The 15,207-nt window shown below is 28.1% G+C and overlaps 1 protein-coding gene across 1 annotated transcript in view; it reads left to right on the top strand.

Annotated features, from left to right (window-relative positions):
• Nucleotides 1-13,005, top strand: part of LOC100203542 (DNA damage-binding protein 1) — a 52,185-nt gene extending 39,180 nt beyond the window's left edge. The window contains exons 20-29 of the mRNA XM_065791394.1: nt 151-249; nt 505-758; nt 3,342-3,506; nt 6,531-6,625; nt 7,147-7,251; nt 10,029-10,091; nt 10,238-10,433; nt 10,719-10,802; nt 10,912-11,138; nt 12,816-13,005. Coding sequence (XP_065647466.1) covers nt 151-249; nt 505-758; nt 3,342-3,506; nt 6,531-6,625; nt 7,147-7,251; nt 10,029-10,091; nt 10,238-10,433; nt 10,719-10,802; nt 10,912-11,138; nt 12,816-12,896 — 1,369 coding nt within the window. The 3' untranslated portion in view covers nt 12,897-13,005. The remainder of the gene's footprint in view (nt 1-150; nt 250-504; nt 759-3,341; nt 3,507-6,530; nt 6,626-7,146; nt 7,252-10,028; nt 10,092-10,237; nt 10,434-10,718; nt 10,803-10,911; nt 11,139-12,815) is intronic.
• Nucleotides 13,006-15,207: the final 2,202 nt, after the last annotated feature.

Consider the following 15,207-nt stretch of genomic DNA (forward strand, 5'->3'; position numbering starts at 1 on the left):
ATTTATCAAAATTGCTAGTTAAACAAAAAAAAACTGCGTATTAAACTCATTAATTTAAAGTATGAAGCAATCTTATAGCATTTACTCAAGTTTTATAGTTTATTTTTTATTTTTACTCAATTTGTTATAAATTTTATTTATTTTTTGAAGTTTAGCAATTGCTGATAAGAACTGTCTTACCATTGGCTCAATTGACGAGATTCAACAAAAGTTACATATAAGATCTGTACCACTCTACGAGTCACCTAGGTTTATTATATTTTCTCAATGTAGCAAGACTTAATAATAGTCATAATAAATTTTATTTTTAATTCTATTTACAATATATTTTATAGTTTTATAATCTTTCTACTACTATTATAAAATACTTTTTGTATTATATTTTTATATTATTTTAAAATTATATTTTACTCTATAAAGGAATGTAAAAGTATACAGATATAGTTTTGCATTTATTTATTTTTTCTATTGTTTTATATCTATACTTTCAATTTAATACTTTAGGCGAATAGTTTATCAAGAATCAACACAAACATTTGGTGTAATCTCTTCGCGTACAGAAGTTCAGGATCTTTATAGTGGTAAAAATATAGCCCAACGTCCTTCAGCTAGTATTACTGCGTCTTGTATAACATATAGTTCTGGTGACAGTAGTCAAGGTAATCTTACAGGATCTCAAAAAGACTTTGAAGAAGGTGCGATAGGCATGGAAGTTGAAGTTTCTTCATTTTTAGTATTTAATCAACATACCTTTGAAGGTATTTATTAATTATATATATATATATATATATATATATATATATATATATATTATTTTTCAAAGTCATTTTTTTGTAAAATATAATATTTAGAATTCAATAAATACAGCTGTATATAAACTTTTTTGAGAATATATATATAATTGTTTTATTTTTATTTTGATATTTCGTTGATCTGTTGCAATCGGCGTCATCAGGTATAATAAATAAAAATTGTTACAAAGAAAATCATTAAAATAAAGATATTAAAAAGGGCATAGTAAAATACAAAAAAAAAAATTTTTAATGTTGATGTCAACTAATAAAAAGGCTTTGTTGTCTCATCATCACTGTCATCCATTAACTTATTATCACTGTCATCCATTAACTTTTTATCACCGTCATCCATTAACTTTTTATCATCGTCATCCATTAACTTTTTATCACTGTCATCCATTAACTTTTTATCACTGTCATCCATTAACTTTTTATCACCGTCATCCATTAACTTTTTATCACTGTCATCCATTAACTTTTCATCACCATCATCCATTAAATTTTATCACTGTCATCCATTACCTTATTATCACCATCATCCATTAACAAAATTTTTCACCACTTCTTAGATTTGGTCAAACTTTAGCTCTGCTTATTTTATGTGATTCTAGAGTTTTTTAAAAATGATACTCTGGTTTGGGGATATGGTTTTGGGATGCAACCAGTCAAAAGTACCTTGAAAGTAGCATGATTTGAAATGTTTAGTAGTACTTAAACTGTCCTGTTTTCCTTTTATACTATTTTTCTGGTGCTCAATGTTCTTGATATGATAAATAATCATGATATTTCCTTTTTGTATATAAATATATAATGTATATAGAGTTGTTTGAACATTTTAGTTGGTAGACATCTGAGTTTGTGTTTGGTGGAAGTTTTTTCTTATTGTTGCTGAATATATTGTTTAAATTTAAAGCTGATGTGAATATAACTTATGTTTTGTTTCCTCAGTTCTTTACTACGTTTGGTTTTTAAGGAATAATTTTTCATAAGCTCAAATAAGTCCAAATTATTTGTTTATTAACATTTTTTAATAAATTATTACTTTCTCAATTTATCAACTAGTGACTCAAACTATAAAGTATACTTACGCTCACTGTTAGATGTAATGTTTTTCCTAATGCATTTCCGAAATATTCTTACCAATCTTTTAAAGTACTGCTTAGAAGAAATAATTTCTTTTAACTACTACAGGTCAGATCAGGTTCAAGATCATCACCATCACTCTGCTACTGGTATCATGTAACCCACCTGCCCTTTTGATGTCTTGTAGGATTTGCTTTTTTTAGGCAAAGACTAGGAGAATTTTTTTTTTTAATTTTAATTTATCTCCCCTAGGCCATGAAGGCCACTACAATCAAGGAGGCTACTTTTAGTTGTGGTTATAACCCTCTCTCAACTCTATAAATCCGAAACCTGATCCTTGATGAACAAGGCCGCTGTTGGAATTAAACTTGGAATTTCTTGCTTGTGAGGAGAGCACTCTACCACTACACCACTACTGCATCTAATAAAATAAATATTATTAAATATAGTATTTAAAAATATGCTCTGACTTCAATTTTTTATTTGTTGGGGCTCTTGGTTGAGTAAAAGCTAGAAATGGTGTCTCAATAAAAATACTTATCTTGGGCAGATTTCAACTGCATTCAGTTACTGTCCTCTTAGGAAAAGACTTTAGGGGTAAAGAGAATTATTTTGTTGACCAGCCTCAAACCACTTCTTTATCTATTAGGCTAGTGTAGATGTAAACTTGTGTTACTGTGAATGCTGGACCTTCTTGATTCTACTCATAGATTTTTTCTTGTGCTTTCTTGATAGTGGCTATGCAACTCTTCCTGTTATTTTGCTAATGAGGGTACAGCTCTAAAACTCAGTTTAATGGTTCTAAGGCCGGCTGGAAGTAAGGTTTCCTGAACTCTGTGGTAGCTCTCAGAGAGGCTGATCCCATCAACAGCTGTAAAATATCAGAGTATTAACAGTGCTATGCTGCGCATGGATGGTGTCTCTGTTAATGCTTTTTGTGTGCATTGTCAAGGCCACATAAGGTGCCCTAAAACATGCCTTTAGGTTTATTTGCAGGACTGAAACAACTGCATTTGTCATTGCTTTGGTTGCCATGCTCTGTTTATGAATGAGTCAAGTACCTTCATTCCTTGATTTGTATCTTGTCTCTGACCATAGCTTGTGTTCATTTCTCCTCGCTCTCTGTTAGGTAGGCTTGTGGAGCAAAAATAGAGCAATTCTCTGTTCTTGTGTTTTTTTAAAGGAATTGAATGCATGTTTTTTTTTACAGTAGACAAATATTATTCATTCATTGTTTAATTAGTTTGCAAAAAGAAATAATAATTTTGACAAGAAATTTGGCCTTTAATTTTACTTTTGTTTACTAATACTGGATATAATTGTGAGTTACAATACTGTTTCTAAACTTTTGCACTGAAACCTTTTCAAAATAAAATCATTTGTTTAATTTCAATGTCTTCTTAAAGTTATAAAATCATTTGTTTAATTTCAATGTCTTCTTAAATTTATAAAAAATTTTTTTAGTTACACATTCACATCAGTTTCTTGAAAATGAATGGGCAACTTCATTGACTTCTTGCTCATTTTCTAATGATCCAAATACTTATTATTGTGTCGGCACTTCAATGGTTTATCCTGAGGAATCTGAACCAAAAGAAGGCAAAATTATATTATTTCAGCTTTTTGAAGGTAAAAAGTGAAATGCTTTCATGTATAAGTATATCTCTTTTTTTTTATTTGAGTTAGAATTTTATTTTAAACAAAATTAATTTAATTATATATGTTTTTTTTTTGTTTTTTTTTTGTTTTGTTTTTTATATATACAGGTAGAATTCCCTTAAAAACCCCTTCCCCCCTTAAACACTACAAGTAGAAACTTTCAGCTCTGGGTTCCACTAATGTCAATGAAATTATTAAACAATGATTGAATCAGTATCTCTAAACATCCTAAATGACAAGTTAATTAAAAATTTACCTCTTTCACAATTTTTAAATCCTCAAAAAGAGAATGCAAATCAAATTTTTAGTTTTAAAAATGGTTCAATTTATGCATTATAACCTCCTACTGTTTAATATTTAATACTGTTTAATAAATGCGGTAGTGGTGTAGTGGTAGAGCGCTCGCTTCATAAGCGAGAGGTTCCGAGTTTGATCCCCACCACGTCCCTGGTAGTACCGCGCTCAACTTGTTTCTCCGCGCAGCGGCCTTGTTCGTCAAGGTTCGTGTTTCGGAGTTATAGAGTTGAGAGAGGGTTATAACCACAATTAAGTAGCCTCCTTATCTGTAGTGGCCTTCTGGGCCTTGGGGAGGTGAAATAACAAAAAATAAATAAAATAAAATAGTTTAATTTTAAGTTTGCAATTATCTTATTTTTAGATGTTAGACTTGTTCTAATCCACCAATGTAATATTAACTAATTTACAAACACTTAAAGATGTTTATATTGTATTTTTGTCGCAGTGCTATGGAAGTAGTTTTTAAGGGGTCACCAGCTTTAATAAAGGAAATCTAGCTTTTAATAAAATAACAATGTATATTTTGAATAATAGGAAATATGAAAAATAATAAGAAAAGGATAGATTTAATACAATAACAGCAATAACTATTTTTTGAATAACATAAAATGACAAAAAATAAATATGAATAGCATAAAATATTCTGAAAGAGACATGCAATAAACAAACATTTCATCTAAAAAAACATCTCTGAGTTATTAAAATTTTAAATATTTGAATCAGAACCAAAATAGAGTGTTTTTTTTTAAGAATTAGAGGATGATGCTGTAGATGGAGGGAGAATCATTGTCAGCTTTTTGTTATCAATACGACAAGCCATTTTAGTACATACAGATTTAAGAATGGAATGATATTGCGAACATTCTTTTAAAGATTTTGCAAGATTCTTCTACACAAGAGCATTGCAGTTTGCAACGATAAAACAGTTCTTTTTCTTGGAGCTTATGTTTCTTTTTCTCCTCTGAATCTTGATTTTTTTTCTGTTTTTCTCTTCTCAAAAGAAGCCACTTTTGAAAGCACTTCTTGAGCCTCCATAGATCCATGCACATTAGTGACCCTTGTTGTTTTTGTTTGATTAACCTCCTTGGGTTTAACCCGGTTTACTGAAAGTAAACCAGGCACTTCTGCTAAATTGAGGCTTTTCTCATATGATTCCTCAATGAATGATTATGACATTTCATACATTGATTTCCAATATTCAGCTGAACCATACCTTCCTTTTGTTTGGGCGACTTTGGATTGTGATCTTGAAGTTGTTGCCAAGGGTCCGTCTTTTGAGGTTACACTTCTTTCTTTTCTTAAGAGTAGAAGATTGTAGAGAAATATCATCAGTTTTATTGGTAAAAAGAGCTGCTTGTTCAAAATTATCCTGTTGCATATCATCAACATTAAGACATTCTTACTTATACCAACTCTCTTAGCAGCTGTTATTATTCTAGGAACAATGTGGAACAATTGGGCAGTGGATGCCCAATTGTTCTACATTGTTCCTAGGATATTCATGAATCTTTCTCAATTTATTGTCTTATTATTGATTTTTTTATTATTTATTGTCCTGATTTATTAAAGAGGAAAAGAGTTTATCTCACATATTATAATATCGATGGAGCTTTTGATTTGGTGCTTGGTCTAGTAGCTGTGTGACTCCAGTAGTATCAGGCGGAGACAAATGAATTGATTTGCTTTTCACGCCAAAATTAAGAACTTTAAAGTCAATGAACTCTGATTTTCAGCACATCCAAAATAATTTCAGAAACTTCTTTCTTAGAGAGTCCCAGGTGAGCTCTGTTTTTGTTTCTGATATAACAAACTATTTCTTTCTCATCATCTGGATGTAACGCTCTTAAATGTTCCTTTTTTACATTCTTAACTTTGCCATCTAATTTTCTGTCTATTGTACCACGATCTTTAATTAAGGGAAACTTTCCTGTTTTTAATGGTAGAAATGCCTGTCCTCGTTTTTTGTTTTCTGTGCACCAACCTACTGCCTCTAATATTTAATTTTCTTTAGCTCTTACGTCCTTTCTGTAAACTGTTGCTTCAGAGTTTCTGACTTTTTGTTCTACTTCTTTTTCTACCATCAGAAATATTAAAATTAAATTGCGGTTTTTCCATACTATTATTATATTTAAACACTAAAAATAAAGAATATACATACTTGATTAGAGATTATGAGCACAAAATGAACAGAAAGGTAACAGTTATAATCATTTTACTATTTTTTAGTTAAAGAAGATCAGTATAAACATTCTCTCAATTCCTGGCTATTCTAAGTGAGCTTGTAGATGCATATTTTACCTAATGTAATGTAGTATTTAAGATGGAAATCTTGTAGTTTTTAAGGGACTTTACTAACTAAAATGCTATTTTTTGTTGGACTTAATTAGCAAGCCTCCTTATATATTATACTACGCTATTATTTTTCATCCATATAAATACAATTATGTTCCTTGTAGTTTTTAAAGGAAATCTTTAAAAAAATCATAACATTCACTCAGCTATTTCTCACAAAATATGAAAAAAAGAAAAAACCTATAATAGGTATTTTCAAATCACAAAAAAAAAGTTCAAATAGTTGACCTGTAACGGATGTACTTCATTTTGAAAATTTGCATAGTTTTTAAGGGAATTCTACCTGTATATATATTTTGTATATTTTTCAATTCTATTTATTTTTTTGTTAATTTTTTTTTTAAGGAAAACTTGTACAAGTTGGCAGCAAAACAGTTAATGGTGCAGTGTATGTTCTGCAGGGCTTTAATGGAAAGTTATTGGCTGGAGTAAACAGTTTGGTACTAGTGTTTGTTATCATAATGTAGTAAAGTATAATTTTTGAATAATGTAATTACACTTTTAAGTTGTTGTTTTTTTTAAACAATTTGAATTTCTTTTTTCACTCAATCTTGATATGAGATAAGTTATTTATTTGACTTTATATTTTATCTATAGTATCTTTTTTTATATTTAAATAAAGATACAGTTTATTTAGTTTATTACAGTCTGCAACTAATTTTTATTTATTATTTAATTATGATTTGTATATTAACTGATTTTTGTAATATTATGTCAGTATGCTGTTAGTAGTTGTCAACAATTTGTGATTTTTACTTTGCAACAAAATACAAGTTTTGATCTATTATAATATATTTACAGTTCAATTAACATTAAAATTTAGTTTTTTTTACTAAATTGTTTCCAAAAAAAAACATAGTTGAAGTTTTAAAAATACTAATACTTTTTAACAATGAGTATTTTCTTATTAACACTTTTTATTTTTTATTATTTACAGTGAATACTTTTGATTTTTTTGCAGGTATCTGTGTATGAATGGACATCAGACAAAGAATTAAAACAAGAATGCTGCTACCACAATACAATTCTTGCTTTATATTTGAAATCAAAAGGAGATTTTATCCTTGTATGTTCTATTTTATCCTTTTATACTTGTTATGATGTTGTATATACTTTTATGTTGATGTATTTTTCACTCTTGATGTTTCTTCACAATTTCCAACACATTTGTTGAGACAATCTCTTTATATTAATGCTGAAATTAATAGTAGAAAATCTGAACGAAAGTGTATGCAAATATCTAACTTATGTAAACTACAAATTATGTAATGGTAAAACACATAAATTTACAGTTTATCTTTTACTTAAAAATAGCATTGTAGCAATATCTTTTTAATTTTGATTTATAGGCATTTATTTGCTGTTTTATTAAGTCTTTTGTTTATCAAATAGTGTTAAAACATTTTCGAACAATATGCTTTAGTGGCCGAAGTGTTTAGCTCGCAGCATTTCTGACGTGCATCGCTGTAGTTCAAATCCTTACACTTTTTTTGGGTTACACATTTGATTTTTTTTTTTATCTTTTTTTATTTTTTTTTTCTTAATCTTTTTAATTTTTTTTATAATACAAAAAAAACATTTTAAAAGTCCTCTAAATATTATATACAAAACATATATATAGATATTATATACTATAACAAACCAAACGAAGAAATTTTTTTAAAAACCTAGTTTTTAAAATATTTTTCCTTTTGGTTTGTTATAGTATGTAAAAAAAAGTTTCTTAAGACATTAAGATACCGGGAGAAATTTGTTGCGCATATGTCATGAAGATATACTTTTGTTGTTAGTCTGCTCAGGTAGTAATTAGTGAGATCTACGTGTTTAATGCATTTTAAAGAGACAACTTTCTTCCTTATAGGTAAAAAAATTATACATTCAAACTTTTATTTTCTTCAAATTTAATTTTTTTCTACTACTTACTAAAAATCATTGAAATAAGAAATATGTATAAAAGCAGTTGGTTTGGAATATACTTACTAAGACCCATATTATATGCAGGTCTGGGCGACTAGTAATTTCTTAATAGAGTTTTTTATATTTGCAGTAAATGCAGCTTTATTTACTTGTTTTTCTGGTTTAAGATCCTGACTTATCATGATACATTGTTGTTGTTAGGTCTCGCTTTGCGCCCGATAGCAGATCCAGTATAATGTATGTTGCTGTATTATTTGCTCATCCAATGTGTGTCAAATTTAATTTGCTAAAATTTAGTTGCATTTGCCATGTGTTGCACCAATCAGTTATCTTGTCCTGGTCATCTTGAACGCTTTTAGTGTCAAGCTCTTCGTTTCCTAGCTGATTTGGTGCTATTAGTTAAGTGGCGTTTGCAAACATTTCGCAACAAGAATTAACGCTGTCTGAGAGTCATTTATGAAGATGGCAAATAGAGTTGGTCGTAGCACAAATCCTTGGATAACATCACTAGACACTGGCCCATCCTGATGATGTGTTGCTTAAGAATAAATCAACAATTCACTGTCATCGGTTTGTTAAAAATCAGCGAATCTATACAAGTAGTTGACCTGTTATACCATATTTGCTAAGATTTCAATAAGATTTGCATGTTGAGAAATATGGTATTTTCTTCACCATGGTTTTAGTACTGACAAAGTCTATAGCTTCCAGAAGGTTTGTTGCAAATGATTTATTTGTAACAAAACCAAGTTTTCTGCTACAAAAAAGAAAGTTTTTTTGTTAAGTAATTGGCAAGTTCACTCCTTACTACTTTTACCATGATTGTGCATGGGACTGGTAAGCTGATTGATTTATAGACTCCTGGATTTGTTGTGCTTCTTTTTTTAAAGTGTTTTTAAATATACGTTTGTGTCTAGCCATGCTGTTGGTACTACCCCTGAACCCAATGAGATGTTGAACATGAGGGATCATGGTTTGGCGAGTTTGAAAGCAGGTGCTTTTAGCATGAATAGGTGAACACTCTGCTCCTTGTGATTTATTTCTATCAATTTGTGTTAGCAACCTTGCTACTTTGTCTCCTGTGATGTTTATGTTGTAAAATCATTTTACTTGTTCTTTGGCCTAGTGTGTTTTTATTTTTTTTACTGAAGATGGGCTTGAATTAATTGTTTAATATATTGGCTATGTCCTTTTTACTGTTTTTTAGTTCACCACTGTCAGATTTAAGGGCTTGTATTGAAGTAGATATTTTAATTTGCTACTTATACATTAAGATAATTTTTTTATTTTATTGGTCATCTATGGCATTGCTTTAGTTTTTAATTTGTCTTTTTTTCTGAATAAGTTTAAGAAGTAATGAGGGAGCTGTTGTCGAGCATATCAATGAGTTGTACAGCCAGGTTATTTTCATGACTAGTTACACATGGTACTATCATCAAAATCAAACCATTTTGCATTTTGAAAGTTGAATATATATATATATATAGAATATAGTAGAAAATCACTTCACAGAAATTTTTTTCATTTTACAGTGTTTCATCAATAAAGACTCATCAGAAAATGATTTCTGATGAGTCTTGATGAAACAGTGTAAAATGAAAAAAATTTTTGTGAAGTGATTTTCTACTAATATATAATTTTAAAGTTGTTTAAATATATATATATATATATATATATATATATATATATATATATATATATATATATATATATACATATATATATATATATATATATATATATATATATATATATATATATATATATATATATATATATATATATATATATATATATATATATATATATATATACATATATATATATATATATATATATATATATATATATATATATATATATATATATATATATATATATATATATATGTAGTAGGATAATAGTTTTAATATTTCCATTTTTTAGGTTGGTGATTTAATGCGCTCTATGACACTTCTAGCATACAAACCACTTGGTAGACTTGAAGAAGTAAGATTTCTTTATTAGTTTTATTTTTTTATTATTAATTTTATTTTTTTATAAGTTTACATGCTTTTTTATTTATAGGTTATTGAATTTATTTATAATTTAAGGGTATGATTTTAAAAAAATTAAATCACCATAACTATAATTAGATTGCTCATGATTTTTCACCAAACTGGATGACAGCAGTAGAGATTATTGACGATGACACTTTTCTTGGTGCTGAAAATTCTTTTAACTTATTTATTTGTCAAAAAGATAACTCTTCAGTTAATGACGAAGAAAGACACCATTTGCAAACAATTGGCAAATACCATCTAGGAGATTTTGTCAATGTATTTAAACATGGTATGTTCTAATTTTTTTTTTTTTTTAATGTAGTTCGAGTAGCTACGGTCAGGAAGCTACGTTATTGTGTTTATAACCCTCTCTCAACCCTTTAACTGTGCAAACTGTGCGAAGAAACAAGTTAAGCGCTGTACTATCGGGGACATGGTGGGAGTTGAACTTGGAATTTCTCACTTATGAAGTGCTCTACCCCTGCACTACTAAGGCTTCTATTAAATACTCTTTTTCATTTCTAAATAATAACTTTCAAAGCTATTTTGTATAACATTGTTTTTATTTTTATAGGTTCTTTGGTAATGCATCACAGCACTGAACAGTTGACACCTATTAGTAGTTCTATATTGTATGGAACAGTACGAGGGGCTATAGGTATATCATTACTTAATGTGATCTATTTTATGCTTTATGGAATGTTATTGTAGCTGATTTTCTTTGTTCAAAATTAATTTTTGTATATTAATTATTAATTTTATTGTAGGGTTAGTTGCTGGTTTACCTAAAAACACCTTTGATTTCTTATCTCAAGTACAAGAAAAACTTTCAAAAACCATTAAAAGTGTTGGCAAAATTGAACATGAATTTTGGCGATCTTTTTACAATGACAAGAAAACTGATTTAGCTGTTGGGTGTGTTGATGGAGATCTTATTGAAAGTTGTTTGGACCTAACAAGGACACAACTACAAGAAGTTGTTAGTGGTTTAGAGGTATTATTATTTAGATTTTAAATTTATTATTTAGATTCACATTACATATCTTATGTATGTTATAAATTACATAAACATAAGAAAATTAATGAAAAAAATGCATTTGGTAGAGTCATACATATTTTTTTTCAAAAAAAATTTACATTTTATTATTTTCGAAAAAGCTTAGATCAGTTGCATTCTTTGGCTTTTGGTGAATCTAAAACCACTTATCGATTATTCGATATATCGATTACTCGGTTATCGATTTAAATTATTGGTTTTAAGGTTTTTTATGAATAGAATGCAGTTAGTAGAACTAGGAAAGCATGTATCTAATTTGAAAATGTTCTTAATTAGAGTTCTCTAAGTATTCGTACTTCTTAGTTCACTGTTATTTTTTATATTTGCAAATGATTTATGTGTTAATTGAAACAATGTTGCTGACGATACATAAATTAACAAAGAAAGCAAATTACAGCTCTCAAGCATTTTTTAAGTATTTAGATGAAAAATCAGGAAGTATTTTATGTAAAACTTTAGAGCATTAGCCCAACTGGCACAAACACGTCTTTTAGACGGTTTTTTTTCGCATCTAAAATGTTAACACTTTTAGATGTCTAAATTCAGATAAATATAAAACATCTATTAGTAGTCATCTTTTAGACGGCTTGAGACAGCAATTATTCGTTGTCTCAAAGATAAATACAATTAGATGTCTAATAGTTATCTGAATTTAGACGTCTTAAGGTGTTAACATTTTAGATTCTAAAAACGTGTTTGTGCTAGATGGGAGTGTTCGTTATGAATAAGGTGCGACATTATTAACTTCTTTTAAGAAAGGAGAAATCAAAACGTTTTAGAGAATTTAGTCTGATGATACAAAAATGAAACAACTCCAACACGGTACATCATGAGAATTAGAAGAGAGCTATTATATAAGAGTTTAAAGTATGAAACAATCAGACACAACTTCAAGCAAGTTTAGAAAGTCAAGGTTCAAGCAGAGTAGCTAATGGTTGGATCAACTTTCCGTAAGATTTCGGATTCGATTAACTCTTTCAAAATTAGCTTTCATTTTCGAATGGCTTGATATTCAAATATTAGAAGCAAATAAAATAATAGAATTGTGTACACGCTATTTAAAAAAACATTTCGTTATTTTGTACTATCCCAGGAAAAAAAGTTTTATAGAATTTCTATAAACTTTTGGAACATATGGTCTATAGAAATTCTATAGAATTTCTATAGACCATATGTTCCAAAAAGAAATTTCTATAGAATCTCTGTTAATTTCTATAGAAATTCCAATAGAACTTTTTTTTCTACTTTTTATTTTATAGAAAATAAAGTTTTATAGCAATTTCTATAGAAATTAATAGACATTCTATAGGAATTTTATAGAATTCTATAGAATTTCTATAGACCATATGTTCCAAAAGTTTATAGAAATTCTATAGAACTTTTTTTCCTGGGATACCAGATAGTTCTTATGAAAACCTTACGTGTAAAACGCAAGATTAATATTGCAAGGAAAATTATGCCAAAATTTTTTTTTTTTTAAACACTTAAAATATTAAACACTAAAGTATTATTATAGTATATAATAAAAAAATGTAGAACAAATTAATAAAAATAGTTATATAATTAAATAATTACAAAATAATAGTTATTAAAATATTTTTCTTTTCTTTTTAGATTGAAGAAGCAGGTATTAAACGTGATTGTACTGTTGATGATCTTATAAAAGTAGTGGAGGAGCTTAGTCGAATCCATTAAGAGTATTTTCGACTATTTTAGTACTCGATGATTAAGATTCTTGTTTTCAAAAATTTACAGTGTATATAAAAAAAACATTTTCAAGCAAAAAAGATATTTATATTTTGAACATAAATGTTGTTCTTTCGGCTTTACTAAATTCTTATGGTTTTTCAGATCATTTTTTTTCCATTTTTTTTTATTAAAGTTAGCTAGTATATAATAGCTGTATATAATTTAATTTGTTTTACCATTTTCAATGAATGACTAAAGCGGGAATTATGATTCCCCTACCCCTGAGTTTTAAAATTGTATTCCTTCATTAAATAGTCTTTGCATTCATAGCTGATTCTTACTCAATAACATCTACAATCTGTTTCTATTATCGCATCTCCCATGTCTACCTAGCTGGACGGCTCCGTTGGTCACTTTTTGCGATCATTGTATTGCATAAACAATTAATTGTTGTAATGTTTAATAGTTTTGCTTGTTAGAAATTCAGCATGCAGAATTGAACAGTTTGTATTAAACTCTAATTGTTCGGTGTGAGGAAGTGATTACTTTTAATCTCCAGGCATATTATGATAAGGTATTTAAGAATTTTTGTTAAAATATGTATAACGCTATTACCCCGATAGTTGTCTGGACTATTCGGACTAACTAAAGGTTTTTTTTTCAAGTGTTTTAATGTTTAATGACATTGATTTAGGCGTCCAATCACTGTTAATGGAGCGTTAAAGAATTTTATAAACCTTGTTTTTAAAGCATCACGTCTTGCGTGTCTAAAATGTTCTGCTGAAATACCGAAATAGTGCTGAGAATTGTTTGATTTTAGGTTAGATACAACTCTTCTTATGTATTTCTTAGTCATTGTTATACCATCATGCTTTGTACAGGGTTGAATTTCATTGGGAGTGTTTAGTACCTTTTTAAAATAGTTTGCAAATTGTGAAGTAATGGATTCTTTATCTTTTTTATTGTTTGTTGTAAAGAAACAATAACAAAATCTTAAATTTGTATTTTTAAATTATATTTAAATATTAGAAATCATTCCAAAAGTTTTTTTCGTTTATTATTTTTTAGCTTTTCAATTTTACTAAATTGCTTGCAAATTTTATTGTTTTGTGCCAACTTGATAGTTTTTGAGTTAGTGATTAAAAGTTGAATTAGTGATTAAAAGTTAGTTTAAAATCTTTTAAGAACCCATTTTTTTAAATAAAACAAAAGAATTACTTTAATGCTATTTACTTCAGGAGGCCATCAGGAATTTGACTTTAAAGATTGTTTTTTATTGTTTTTATGAAAGCAATTTTAGAACAATTAGTGTTTGTATTATAGATTTGGACAAGGTTTTTTCATAAGTTTAAGATTGTTGAATGTTAGATTGTTAAGATTGATGATTGTAAGATTGTCGTTAATAAGGTTAAGATGGTTAAAGCTAATAGTTAATTGAATATCATGTAAGTTTATAAAGTTAAAAATATACCGAGTGTAACTAGTAATATTGGTATCTTGTTAATTATATAATTGATATTATACAATAAAAATAATTGTTACTTCTTTGGTATTATATGCAGTGTGCTGACCTCTGATATTGAAAGTAATAAGGGATCTCTTTTTAATATACAGTGGTAGCACAAAGTCATGACCACACGCATATTTTGATCTCTCTAATAGTGTACTTAGGCAATAATAACTAATTTTTGTAGCGATTTTTATTCGGAAACCTTACTAAATATCTAGTTACCGATGTGGCGCGTTATTAGCAACCAAGTATCATTATTTTTGTTATTATAACTACTGTAATTTTTGTTAATTACTGTTCTGTGTTGATTTGATCAGAAATTGCGATATCAGTTTGGTAAGTTTAAGATTTTTCTAGCATTGTTTTAGTAGATATTTACTTGAAATTAATGTATTATCACTCGACTAGGGGAGAACGGGGTGAGATGGGACTTGGCAATATCTCAGTGAAAAATTTAATAAAAAAAAAGTTTTTTATATATGTTATAAGTTTGCAATAGCTTCTTTATATTATTGTGTTTTTTAAGTTTCAGAAGTATTTATTTTTCGGATTATTTGCAAATATGTAAAAATCTTACAATTTTCCTGGATTTTGAAGACATGATTAACATTAAATATTTATGTGTTGTTTGCATATATTTTTATGTTTATGGTTTTTAATTATTCACTTTTGTTTTATTTAACTACTGAAGAAATATGATTAGCATATGGCTACGAGAACTATATAAAATAAAGGTTTTCTCACACCTACTAGTGATGGGGTGACTTGGGACAGGAGAATTGGGGTGAAATGGGACACTGTTTAATT

This window comes from Hydra vulgaris, chromosome 02 (assembly GCF_038396675.1).
Source record: "Hydra vulgaris chromosome 02, alternate assembly HydraT2T_AEP".
NCBI classification, from domain to species: Eukaryota; Metazoa; Cnidaria; class Hydrozoa; order Anthoathecata; family Hydridae; genus Hydra; species Hydra vulgaris.